Genomic DNA, 13549 nt, shown 5'->3' with positions numbered 1-13549 from the left:
ATTTATTTTGACTCAAAATCTCTGTATTAATCTTCTCCTTATAGCATTTGCCTCATTATTTGGTTGGTCATCATTTATAATGTTATGATGTCCTAACTCTTGGATATCCTCATCCTCAGGCACTGGCAGACCATCACTACATGCCTTGTTGTGTAGTCTAAAACAAGCCCCAATCAACTTACAACACTTAGGAGGGTTGAATTGGAGTGACCCACCGGTTTTATGTAGACATCTGTAAATAAAAAAAGGTTTAATATGTTTAAATTGGATACTAAAATTGAGAATGGAAATGTTTATATTCTGAATTAATATTCCACTACTACTATTAAAAGTTTCTTTTTCAATAATTATTCCATCTCCTGGTGTTGTAAGGAATAGTCAATTTGCCAATTACCAATTTGATTCTGTTATTACACACCCATTTATTAATAATGAAATTCTGACAATTTAATAAGTCATTTTTGATACAGAAAGTAAGATAAAAGCAAAACAGCTTTTATCAAGTATTAAAGATTACCTGAAGCGAGCTTTAAGAACACCAAATGCCCTCTCTACCGTATTCCTGGTCTTGCAATGAGATTTGTTGTAGGCTATTTCTTTCTGTGAATTTGGATTTAATAAGGGTGTCATTAGCCATTTCTTTAATCCATATCCTGAATCCCCAAGAAGCCATCCATTCTGACCCTCCATTATTGTAGGAATATTGGAATTGGCCAGAATGAAGGCATCATGGGTGGCTCCAGGCCACTTAACAACTATGTTTGTAAACCTTTTAAATAAAATATAGAAGAAACACTTTATTACTAAAAAAAATCATGATCATAGATACTTATATAAATGCAACTTGAACATTTTCATTGGTTCCTGTTCAGGTTATGTTAATTGGCTATTTATTTTCAAATATCTATGCTAGCAGAAACCTTGTTTTTTTTTGGTTTGATGGTCCCACCCGTTTTTTAAAAGCTTCCAATACCACAAATAGAAGGTTGAGCTTATTTTGGGGGGTCATTTCCTCATAGATATAGGAAGATGCGGTGTAAGTGCCAAAGAGACAACTCTCCATCCAAATTACAATTTTTTTAAAAAGTAAACCATTATAGGTCAAAGTACGGCCTTCAACACAGAACCGTGGCTCACACCGAACAACAAGCTATAAAGGGCCCCAAAATTACTAGTGTAAAACCATTCAAACGGGAAAATCCAAGGTCTAATCTATATTAAAAAACAACAAAAAAAACCCACCTTTTTTAGGAATAAGGCAAAAAAGGAGCATTTTTAAAGTTTTTAGACATAGTTATTTGGGCTTTGATCAATGTTGAAGGTGAGGTATAGTTGTTAATTTCTGTGTCATTGGTCTCTTGTAAAGAGTTGTCTCATTGGTAATCACACCATATCTTCTTTTTTATTTTGAATAAGAATCAGTGGAAAAGGAGAATATGTCAAAGAAATTCAATGTACATGTAAATAAGTACACGCTCTTATTTTCGAAAATTCACGAATTTTATTTAGCTTTAAAATTTCTAATATCAATGTTGTTGTTATTTTGTTTAATTACTGAATAATGAACTTATAAAAATAACTTACTTCAAATCTGCATCACAGATGGCCTGTACATTTATGGCGTGGTATTGTTTCCTGCAAACATAATTTGGCTCATCATCTCCTGACATCCCTTGGATAGGAATAAGCGTTCCATCAATGGCACCCAACACATTTGGGAAACTGCTTATTTCAAAGAATCTCTGTTTTATCTTCCTCTGTTCTTCTTCCATTCTTGGGAACTGGATGTTCTGGATTCTATCACACATAGCATTGCAAACAGAATGGACTATTCTTGATGCAGAGGCAATGGAGATACCATGCAAATCGGCAACTTCGGACAAATAGTCGCCCTTTGCTAATATTCTCAATGTTGTCATGACCTACGAAAAAGAAAAAAAGTATATTATATATATATTACACCTAAATCAATATGTAGTACACAACCGGCAATTCCCGGTGTACGAGGATATACAATGAGTGGGTAAATAGGAAAACAATATAAATGTGTTATTCAGAAAATTACTCGCAGAAATTAAGCCCTGCAACTTGTTACATTTTTCCAGAGACATATATGTGTATATATGTCATATGTCTCTGATTTTTCAAAGGTTTTGTCAACTGAGGATAGATATACTGATTTGCTTGGACATATTGAACATTGTGACTCAATATAAAACAATTTGTACACTGGATATTGAAAATAGTGTACTCAATACTGGAAATTGCGAAAGCTAAAGTGATCAGAAACTGATTTTAAACGGATGAATGTGATATATATATAAAGTGTGAATAATTCACCTTTTTGCGGGTAAATAATTGCTTATATAGGTAACCCAGTGGCGTAGCCAGGGTTGGAATGATGTGGATGTTTCGCCGAGCGGAGCGAGTCGAAATTTTTTTGGGACCTTTTTATGCAGAAAAATATTTTTTATTTAAAGCACATGTACTCCCCCAGAATCCGACACTAATTAGATTTTTGTTTAAATTCAAAATACACACCAATTCATATATTGATATTTTCAACCGACTTTTATTGTTTCCTCGTAACTACCATCACATGCATCATTCAATTCAAAAATATTTGATGTAAAAGTTTCCCACCCAATCTTATATTTGACATATCAAAAGCGGACCCCATTACAGCGGCACTTCTGTATAATTGGGGAACTTCGGAATATAGGAACTGAAGTGACTGCCCTTTCAACCTGAGACTACTATAACATGTGTTATAGTAGTCTCAGTTTCAACTTATAGTTTAGGTTTTTGATTTTTTTATTACCTATCTAAGCGCGTTGCAGGAGAGATAAAAATACCAGAAGTCTGATCGTCCGGTCTTGTTAGCACTCTCATGTGTACAATTCTTGCCAGATTTAGTGAAACGTATATTATCTGCAATGTCTTTGATACTTTCGAAAATAAGTCGTTATCAAATATTTTTAACCAGTTATGACCTTTTGAAATATATTAATTGTAATGGAAATCCCTTTTCATTTGCTGTGAAGCTTTTATTTTTCTTAAGATATTGAGAATAAAAAATATAAAAGTGCTTTTTTAGTTATTCCCTTGTTCCTTACCCTTTGATAGATAAAATATGACATGTAATGTGCATGGCGGGGAACATTGAAACTTAGTTTATTCTGTAATTAAAAATAAAATTAGTATTTGAACCTAGATAGAAACGGGAATTCATTAGACTAGGAATTATCACGATCTATTACAGATTGAATTTTTTTATCACGTCGTTTACCATGTCACAAGAAACGATATTAGGATATGGTGTTTTAGTTGTTAGTTGCTAAAGTCAGATGAGAAGCCATCAATCTACTAGGTTTAATTTCAGATGAAACACGTCCACGGGTCTGCGTATCATCATCCTCCCCGCTTGCCTTAGCCGATGATGTAGATTTATTTCTGCGAACAAAAGTTATTGAAATACAATTATGCGATTGAACTATCTTGTTTACCATAAACTAAATTATCATAAATGAAAGACCATACTGCTCCGAAAACGACTGAATATTATCCTCATATCCTCACCCTTACTTTCGAGTTGAACTGCTGCTATTTATTTTTTTTGGCCAAAATGATGTGGATGCTTGAGCAACTATACACACCAAATGGGTTAATTAAGATTTAAGCAGCTACTGCTAGGTCACCATTTGCCTCTCAAAATTCAATATATCGTATGTTAAGCTTAAAAGATCATGGCTTTACAAAACGGTCTCATATACATGTATGTAAACAATAATTTAAATGAAAGAAAACTACCCAATAGAACTACGACATTACAATCTCATGACAAGAGAAATAAATGAATTCTGTATAATGAAAGCCGTTATTGCTTAAAACAACAACACGAGAACACCCTGTTTTGCTTGTTTTCTGCGTTGTGGTAAGTGGAGTGCTGTGCGTCTTGGGTTTCTTTTTATAAACGTCACACGGTATTATTGTTTTGTTTTTGACCTCTGAGCTTAATTGACTATTTAATTTCTTTCGTCTTTCTTTTAATCAGTCCCTATAACGAAACAGTTCATATATATATATATTCAATTCAAGAGTTAATCTAAAAATGAGGGTACTTTCTCTAAAAATGAGGGTGCTTTTTATATGGCCTTCCAAATACCGTTTCGATCCCTAACATCACTGAAGAGACATTTATTGTCGAAATCCGGATATGGTGTACTAAAGAAATATTGACACCGAATGTTTGTGGCACAACATCCTGTCCACAAGTTAACAATTTTTTTTTCTGTGACGTATTAAATTTATAATAAGATCCATTTTGTTACAACCTGTGATCAATTTTATTTGGCAATCGCCAATGGCAGTCAGCAGGGTTCAAGAACATCAGTTGTTCGACCTGTTAGTCAAATGCGTTTTGTTTAAATATACTTTTTCACTCTTTTGGTCTTTTGGAAAATGTTGTTTGTGCTGTTTTTAGACCCTTCTACAACGAAATTTGTTTGACATGCACACGTATAAAAATTGCGGTTTTTATCCAACGCAGTCATAGGTTTGAACGTAGTTTTCAATTTAGACTCGTTTATATTTTTTGTTTGGGCATGTATCATATTTTCCCTCTGGTTTATATGATCCGTTCATCCTATATATTGACTCTTAAAATTCAAGAGTTAATCTAAAAATGAGGGTACTTTCTCTAAAAATGAGGGTGCTTTTTATATGGCCTTCCAAATACCGTTTCGATCCCTAACATCACTGAAGAGACATTTATTGTCGAAATCCGGATATGGTGTACTAAAGAAATATTGACACCGAATGTTTGTGGCACAACATCCTGTCCACAAGTTAACAATTTTTTTTTCTGTGACGTATTAAATTTATAATAAGATCCATTTTGTTACAACCTGTGATCAATTTTATTTGGCAATCGCCAATGGCAGTCAGCAGGGTTCAAGAACATCAGTTGTTCGACCTGTTAGTCAAATGCGTTTTGTTTAAATATACTTTTTCACTCTTTTGGTCTTTTGGAAAATGTTGTTTGTGCTGTTTTTAGACCCTTCTACAACGAAATTTGTTTGACATGCACACGTATAAAAATTGCGGTTTTTATCCAACGCAGTCATAGGTTTGAACGTAGTTTTCAATTTAGACTCGTTTATATTTTTTGTTTGGGCATGTATCATATTTTCCCTCTGGTTTATATGATCCGTTCATCCTATATATTGACTCTTAAAATTCAAGAGTTAATCTAAAAATGAGGGTACTTTCTCTAAAAATGAGGGTGCTTTTTATATGGCCTTCCAAATACCGTTTCGATCCCTAACATCACTGAAGAGACATTTATTGTCGAAATCCGGATATGGTGTACTAAAGAAATATTGACACCGAATGTTTGTGGCACAACATCCTGTCCACAAGTTAACAATTTTTTTTTCTGTGACGTATTAAATTTATAATAAGATCCATTTTGTTACAACCTGTGATCAATTTTATTTGGCAATCGCCAATGGCAGTCAGCAGGGTTCAAGAACATCAGTTGTTCGACCTGTTAGTCAAATGCGTTTTGTTTAAATATACTTTTTCACTCTTTTGGTCTTTTGGAAAATGTTGTTTGTGCTGTTTTTAGACCCTTCTACAACGAAATTTGTTTGACATGCACACGTATAAAAATTGCGGTTTTTATCCAACGCAGTCATAGGTTTGAACGTAGTTTTCAATTTAGACTCGTTTATATTTTTTGTTTGGGCATGTATCATATTTTCCCTCTGGTTTATATGATCCGTTCATCCTATATATTGACTCTTAAAATTCAAGAGTTAATCTAAAAATGAGGGTACTTTCTCTAAAAATTAGGGTGCTTTTTATATGGCCTTCCAAATACCGTTTCGATCCCTAACATCACTGAAGAGACATTTATTGTCGAAATCCGGATATGGTGTACTAAAGAAATATTGACACCGAATGTTTGTGGCACAACATCCTGTCCACAAGTTAACAATTTTTTTTTCTGTGACGTATTAAATTTATAATAAGATCCATTTTGTTACAACCTGTGATCAATTTTATTTGGCAATCGCCAATGGCAGTCAGCAGGGTTCAAGAACATCAGTTGTTCGACCTGTTAGTCAAATGCGTTTTGTTTAAATATACTTTTTCACTCTTTTGGTCTTTTGGAAAATGTTGTTTGTGCTGTTTTTAGACCCTTCTACAACGAAATTTGTTTGACATGCACACGTATAAAAATTGCGGTTTTTATCCAACGCAGTCATAGGTTTGAACGTAGTTTTCAATTTAGACTCGTTTATATTTTTTGTTTGGGCATGTATCATATTTTCCCTCTGGTTTATATGATCCGTTCATCCTATATATTGACTCTTAAAATTCAAGAGTTAATCTAAAAATGAGGGTACTTTCTCTAAAAATGAGGGTGCTTTTTGTATGGCCTTCCAAATACCGTTTCGATCCCTAACATCACTGAAGAGACATTTATTGTCGAAATCCGGATATGGTGTACTAAAGAAATATTGACACCGAATGTTTGTGGCACAACATCCTGTCCACAAGTTAACAATTTTTTTTTCTGTGACGTATTAAATTTATAATAAGATCCATTTTGTTACAACCTGTGATCAATTTTATTTGGCAATCGCCAATGGCAGTCAGCAGGGTTCAAGAACATCAGTTGTTCGACCTGTTAGTCAAATGCGTTTTGTTTAAATATACTTTTTCACTCTTTTGGTCTTTTGGAAAATGTTGTTTGTGCTGTTTTTAGACCCTTCTACAACGAAATTTGTTTGACATGCACACGTATAAAAATTGCGGTTTTTATCCAACGCAGTCATAGGTTTGAACGTAGTTTTCAATTTAGACTCGTTTATATTTTTTGTTTGGGCATGTATCATATTTTCCCTCTGGTTTATATGATCCGTTCATCCTATATATTGACTCTTAAAATTCAAGAGTTAATCTAAAAATGAGGGTACTTTCTCTAAAAATGAGGGTGCTTTTTATATGGCCTTCCAAATACCGTTTCGATCCCTAACATCACTGAAGAGACATTTATTGTCGAAATCCGGATATGGTGTACTAAAGAAATATTGACACCGAATGTTTGTGGCACAACATCCTGTCCACAAGTTAACAATTTTTTTTTCTGTGACGTATTAAATTTATAATAAGATCCATTTTGTTACAACCTGTGATCAATTTTATTTGGCAATCGCCAATGGCAGTCAGCAGGGTTCAAGAACATCAGTTGTTCGACCTGTTAGTCAAATGCGTTTTGTTTAAATATACTTTTTCACTCTTTTGGTCTTTTGGAAAATGTTGTTTGTGCTGTTTTTAGACCCTTCTACAACGAAATTTGTTTGACATGCACACGTATAAAAATTGCGGTTTTTATCCAACGCAGTCATAGGTTTGAACGTAGTTTTCAATTTAGACTCGTTTATATTTTTTGTTTGGGCATGTATCATATTTTCCCTCTGGTTTATATGATCCGTTCATCCTATATATTGACTCTTAAAATTCAAGAGTTAATCTAAAAATGAGGGTACTTTCTCTAAAAATGAGGGTGCTTTTTATATGGCCTTCCAAATACCGTTTCGATCCCTAACATCACTGAAGAGACATTTATTGTCGAAATCCGGATATGGTGTACTAAAGAAATATTGACACCGAATGTTTGTGGCACAACATCCTGTCCACAAGTTAACAATTTTTTTTTCTGTGACGTATTAAATTTATAATAAGATCCATTTTGTTACAACCTGTGATCAATTTTATTTGGCAATCGCCAATGGCAGTCAGCAGGGTTCAAGAACATCAGTTGTTCGACCTGTTAGTCAAATGCGTTTTGTTTAAATATACTTTTTCACTCTTTTGGTCTTTTGGAAAATGTTGTTTGTGCTGTTTTTAGACCCTTCTACAACGAAATTTGTTTGACATGCACACGTATAAAAATTGCGGTTTTTATCCAACGCAGTCATAGGTTTGAACGTAGTTTTCAATTTAGACTCGTTTATATTTTTTGTTTGGGCATGTATCATATTTTCCCTCTGGTTTATATGATCCGTTCATCCTATATATTGACTCTTAAAATTCAAGAGTTAATCTAAAAATGAGGGTACTTTCTCTAAAAATGAGGGTGCTTTTTATATGGCCTTCCAAATACCGTTTCGATCCCTAACATCACTGAAGAGACATTTATTGTCGAAATCCGGATATGGTGTACTAAAGAAATATTGACACCGAATGTTTGTGGCACAACATCCTGTCCACAAGTTAACAATTTTTTTTCTGTGACGTATTAAATTTATAATAAGATCCATTTTGTTACAACCTGTGATCAATTTTATTTGGCAATCGCCAATGGCAGTCAGCAGGGTTCAAGAACATCAGTTGTTCGACCTGTTAGTCAAATGCGTTTTGTTTAAATATACTTTTTCACTCTTTTGGTCTTTTGGAAAATGTTGTTTGTGCTGTTTTTAGACCCTTCTACAACGAAATTTGTTTGACATGCACACGTATAAAAATTGCGGTTTTTATCCAACGCAGTCATAGGTTTGAACGTAGTTTTCAATTTAGACTCGTTTATATTTTTTGTTTGGGCATGTATCATATTTTCCCTCTGGTTTATATGATCCGTTCATCCTATATATTGACTCTTAAAATTCAAGAGTTAATCTAAAAATGAGGGTACTTTCTCTAAAAATGAGGGTGCTTTTTATATGGCCTTCCAAATACCGTTTCGATCCCTAACATCACTGAAGAGACATTTATTGTCGAAATCCGGATATGGTGTACTAAAGAAATATTGACACCGAATGTTTGTGGCACAACATCCTGTCCACAAGTTAACAATTTTTTTTTTCTGTGACGTATTAAATTTATAATAAGATCCATTTTGTTACAACCTGTGATCAATTTTATTTGGCAATCGCCAATGGCAGTCAGCAGGGTTCAAGAACATCAGTTGTTCGACCTGTTAGTCAAATGCGTTTTGTTTAAATATACTTTTTCACTCTTTTGGTCTTTTGGAAAATGTTGTTTGTGCTGTTTTTAGACCCTTCTACAACGAAATTTGTTTGACATGCACACGTATAAAAATTGCGGTTTTTATCCAACGCAGTCATAGGTTTGAACGTAGTTTTCAATTTAGACTCGTTTATATTTTTTGTTTGGGCATGTATCATATTTTCCCTCTGGTTTATATGATCCGTTCATCCTATATATTGACTCTTAAAATTCAAGAGTTAATCTAAAAATGAGGGTACTTTCTCTAAAAATGAGGGTGCTTTTTATATGGCCTTCCAAATACCGTTTCGATCCCTAACATCACTGAAGAGACATTTATTGTCGAAATCCGGATATGGTGTACTAAAGAAATATTGACACCGAATGTTTGTGGCACAACATCCTGTCCACAAGTTAACAATTTTTTTTTCTGTGACGTATTAAATTTATAATAAGATCCATTTTGTTACAACCTGTGATCAATTTTATTTGGCAATCGCCAATGGCAGTCAGCAGGGTTCAAGAACATCAGTTGTTCGACCTGTTAGTCAAATGCGTTTTGTTTAAATATACTTTTTCACTCTTTTGGTCTTTTGGAAAATGTTGTTTGTGCTGTTTTTAGACCCTTCTACAACGAAATTTGTTTGACATGCACACGTATAAAAATTGCGGTTTTTATCCAACGCAGTCATAGGTTTGAACGTAGTTTTCAATTTAGACTCGTTTATATTTTTTGTTTGGGCATGTATCATATTTTCCCTCTGGTTTATATGATCCGTTCATCCTATATATTGACTCTTAAAATTCAAGAGTTAATCTAAAAATGAGGGTACTTTCTCTAAAAATGAGGGTGCTTTTTATATGGCCTTCCAAATACCGTTTCGATCCCTAACATCACTGAAGAGACATTTATTGTCGAAATCCGGATATGGTGTACTAAAGAAATATTGACACCGAATGTTTGTGGCACAACATCCTGTCCACAAGTTAACAATTTTTTTTTCTGTGACGTATTAAATTTATAATAAGATCCATTTTGTTACAACCTGTGATCAATTTTATTTGGCAATCGCCAATGGCAGTCAGCAGGGTTCAAGAACATCAGTTGTTCGACCTGTTAGTCAAATGCGTTTTGTTTAAATATACTTTTTCACTCTTTTGGTCTTTTGGAAAATGTTGTTTGTGCTGTTTTTAGACCCTTCTACAACGAAATTTGTTTGACATGCACACGTATAAAAATTGCGGTTTTTATCCAACGCAGTCATAGGTTTGAACGTAGTTTTCAATTTAGACTCGTTTATATATATATATATATATATATATACGAGTCTAAATTGAAAACTACGTTCAAACCTATGACTGCGTTGGATAAAAACCGCAGTTTTTATACGTGTGCATGTCAAACAAATTATATATATATACGAGTCTAAATTGAAAACTACGTTCAAACCTACTGCGTTGGATAAAAACCGCAATTTTTATACGTGTGCATGTCAAACAAATTTCGTTGTAGAAGGGTCTAAAAACAGCACAAACAACATTTTCCAAAAGACCAAAAGAGTGAAAAAGTATATTTAAACAAAGCGCATTTGACTAACAGGTCGAACAACTGATGTTCTTTAACCCTGCTGACTGCCATTGGCGATTGCCAAATAAAATTGATCACAAGATGTAACAAAATGGATCTTAATATAAATTTAATACGTCACAGAAAAAAAAAAACATTGTTAACTTGTGGACAGGATGTTGTGCCACAAACATTCGGTGTCAATATTTCTTTAGTACACCATATCCGGATTTCGACAATAAATGTTTCTTCAGTGATGTTAGGGATCGAAACGGTATTTGGAAGGCCATATAAAAAGTACCCTCATTTTTAGATTAACTCATGAATTTAAAGAGTCAATATATAGGATGAACGGATCATATAAACCGGAGGGAAAATATGATACATGCCCAAACAAAAAATATAAACGAGTCTAAATTGAAAACTACGTTCAAACCTACTGCGTTGGATAAAAACCGCAATTTTTATACGTGTGCATGTCAAACAAATTTCGTTGTAGAAGGGTCTAAAAACAGCACACACAACATATATATATACAACTCGTCTAAACATCAACCCAACATTGTTAGATCTGTAAATTTGCTTTCGCAAATATATATCGTTCTATAATAATATTTATGAGGGGGGTGGGGGACTTGAGTCAGTGGAGGCTCTGTAAAATTTTCGCTAACAATATTACTAGATTTACTATAGTTAATGGGTCATACAGGTTTTCCATGTTTTTTTAATATTGTCGATTTTTGTGATTTTCACTCGTCATCAAGATGATTGACCCTGTTTTTGACAAGTTTTCTGAGGCTCTAAGCACGGACATGGGACGACCCTTGTATACGGAAATTAATGTCTACTTTCTATAAGAAAATTAAAAATCAATTGTTTTGACACGTTCAAATACCATGCCAACAAGTATTCTACGAATTGGTGTCTGGAATTGGGAGTTCAGTAGTCATATCTAATTTAATTTTCTTTTAAATATTTGCAATTTTCTCTTTTCTCTATACCTTATGCCCATTATTCTCTAATTGTTATATTTTTCCAACTCATTATTCTCTATTCCTTGTTATAGGTCCATTTTTCTTTATTCTTTATACCCCTCCGTTATTCTCTATTCTATAAACCTACATCCACACCCTCATGAAGTAATTTTCTATCATTGCAGTTATCAACCTTTGTCGGAATATTGGGGTGGTGGACCAGTAGGGTGTCGGACTTATGAGGTGTCGGGAATATCTGTGCAATCCCCATACGTACAATATTTTGTATGTTATTATATCCTATGTGAATATCAGATATTTATTTGATGTTTATACCCAAGATATACTAAAGTGTTGGATAGGTTTCATCTTTATAACAGTTTTCCGTTTAAACACAATTTGTTAAATATGTATATATCTGTATATAAATATTAAGGACAGTATACATGATGCTCTCTTTATTAAAAATATCCAAATTAAATCAATGTGTAATATATCCATGTAACATGTGGTCTCTCTTAAGTCCTACAAATAACAATGTATGTTAGTATGTACTGTTTTGTTGTGTGTGTCTCCCATCTGTAGTAATCATTATTTTAAATGTTAACTTGGCATGCCATACTTCATAGAAATGCGGACGTGAAAGAAAGCACTCTTTATCAAAAGGCTAAAGCGTCAACAGAGTTTACATTCGAAGATTTCTTCATTTATACAACAAAATACGTGCGGAAAATGTGTGTTAATTTTCAATGTTGACATCAATATATCGATCTGCTGGATGTAGAATTTTAAGTCTATTTGTTGCAAAGCAAAGACCGGGTTGTAGTATTGACACTGATATGATATTGTTATCGTACGGTGCAGTCCGGTATATTCGTGCCTCCACTCTGACAAATTTTCGACTTTAGAAAGAAAAGTTTAGTGATCTTTAATGTTCTAAAAAATCTGTACAACATCGAGTCTTGCTTGTATTGTTGCTTGTTCGGGATTGGCGTAACATAATTTGCAATCATTCACTTCATAGCGGACGTGATAGAAAGCACCAAATTTGCACATTCAACTTCAAGAGCAGATGGCAGTTAGGTCCGCTGCTGTATGCCCTGAGGTAATCGGTGCCCTGAGGTAATTGGTGCCCTGAGGTAATCATGGTAATGCGTCATTGATTAAATACGCACGAAAATATAGTTCTTATTTAAATAGATCTTAATACCAAATTTTAATGTGACCAAACTTCTCAAGACGGAAGTAAAATGTGATTTGTGTTGTGTTATACTTACTTGAATATGCGGTGGGATTGCCTTTGATCTGTTTGAAGGTCTTTCAATGGCATCTCTGAGTGTATCTGTTAAGTCTAAAATAGACTGCCTGGGAAAACGATACCGTGCTATTAGCTGGTCATCATTAAGAAAATCAAGATCGTCGGTTCTGTCACGAAAAACGCGATCCCTTCTCAAAGCTCTTCTGTTTACAATGTCGAAAATAAATAAGGCAGCCATTTTTATCAACTTAAGATTTCTCTTAAGTTTAAAATATATACTTAAGAGTGGGTAATGGCACTCTTAAAGTTACGATAATTTTTACTCTTAAGATTTACGTAAGATTTTTTGTGAAAAACCTAAAAATCTTAAGATTACTCTTAAGAGTAAAATTTATCTTAAAATTTTTTGTGAAAAGGGCTACTGTACGAAATCCTTATAGTATGTTACTAGTAATTAGTTGTTAAACATTATGTCAATTGCGTACAGTTCCATTGAATCCATATGAGATTTTCTTAGTAGCGGGACCATTGTCAACCCAGATAGCAATACTTTATTGGGCCAACATTGGTATTTAGTTGGCACAGTTGGTAAACAGTTGGCGTTGGCAGGACAACAAGAGGCCAACGTTGGTCCAACAACACTCAGCCAACAGTTATTTTGACACTGTTGGCCCCTCGTTGGCAAAACAACTTGGCACCAAATGTCATTATTGTATGGTTGGCCAAATGTTG

General features: G+C 33.9%; 1 protein-coding gene across 1 annotated transcript; it reads right to left on the bottom strand.

Annotated features, from left to right (window-relative positions):
- Positions 1–12: 12 nt before the first annotated feature.
- On the bottom strand, positions 13–13114 carry LOC134700022 (putative nuclease HARBI1). Its single transcript, XM_063561419.1, has 4 exons — positions 12837–13114; positions 1585–1922; positions 518–769; positions 13–232 (listed from the first exon to the last, which is right to left on the bottom strand). The coding sequence occupies exons 1-4, from the start codon at positions 13053–13055 to the stop codon at positions 13–15; spliced, it is 1029 nt and encodes a 342-aa protein (XP_063417489.1). The 5' UTR covers positions 13056–13114.
- Between the last annotated feature and the right edge of the window lie 435 nt (positions 13115–13549).

Source organism: Mytilus trossulus, unplaced genomic scaffold (genome assembly GCF_036588685.1).
Source record: "Mytilus trossulus isolate FHL-02 unplaced genomic scaffold, PNRI_Mtr1.1.1.hap1 h1tg000110l__unscaffolded, whole genome shotgun sequence".
Classification (NCBI taxonomy): domain Eukaryota; kingdom Metazoa; phylum Mollusca; class Bivalvia; order Mytilida; family Mytilidae; genus Mytilus; species Mytilus trossulus.
The sequence above is the reverse complement of the archived record's forward strand: the minus strand, read 5'-3'. Positions and strand labels throughout refer to the sequence as shown.

Coding starts and splice junctions, on each gene's coding strand:
- LOC134700022 (XM_063561419.1), bottom strand. CDS start 13,055: ATGGCTGCCTTATTTATTTTCGACATTGTAAACAGAAGAGCTTTGAGA. Junction 1,923..12,836: donor CAATCCCACCGCATATTCAA/GTAAGTATAACA, acceptor TCTTTTTCGTAG/GTCATGACAACATTGAGAAT. Junction 770..1,584: donor ATCTGTGATGCAGATTTGAA/GTAAGTTATTTT, acceptor TTTATTTAAAAG/GTTTACAAACATAGTTGTTA.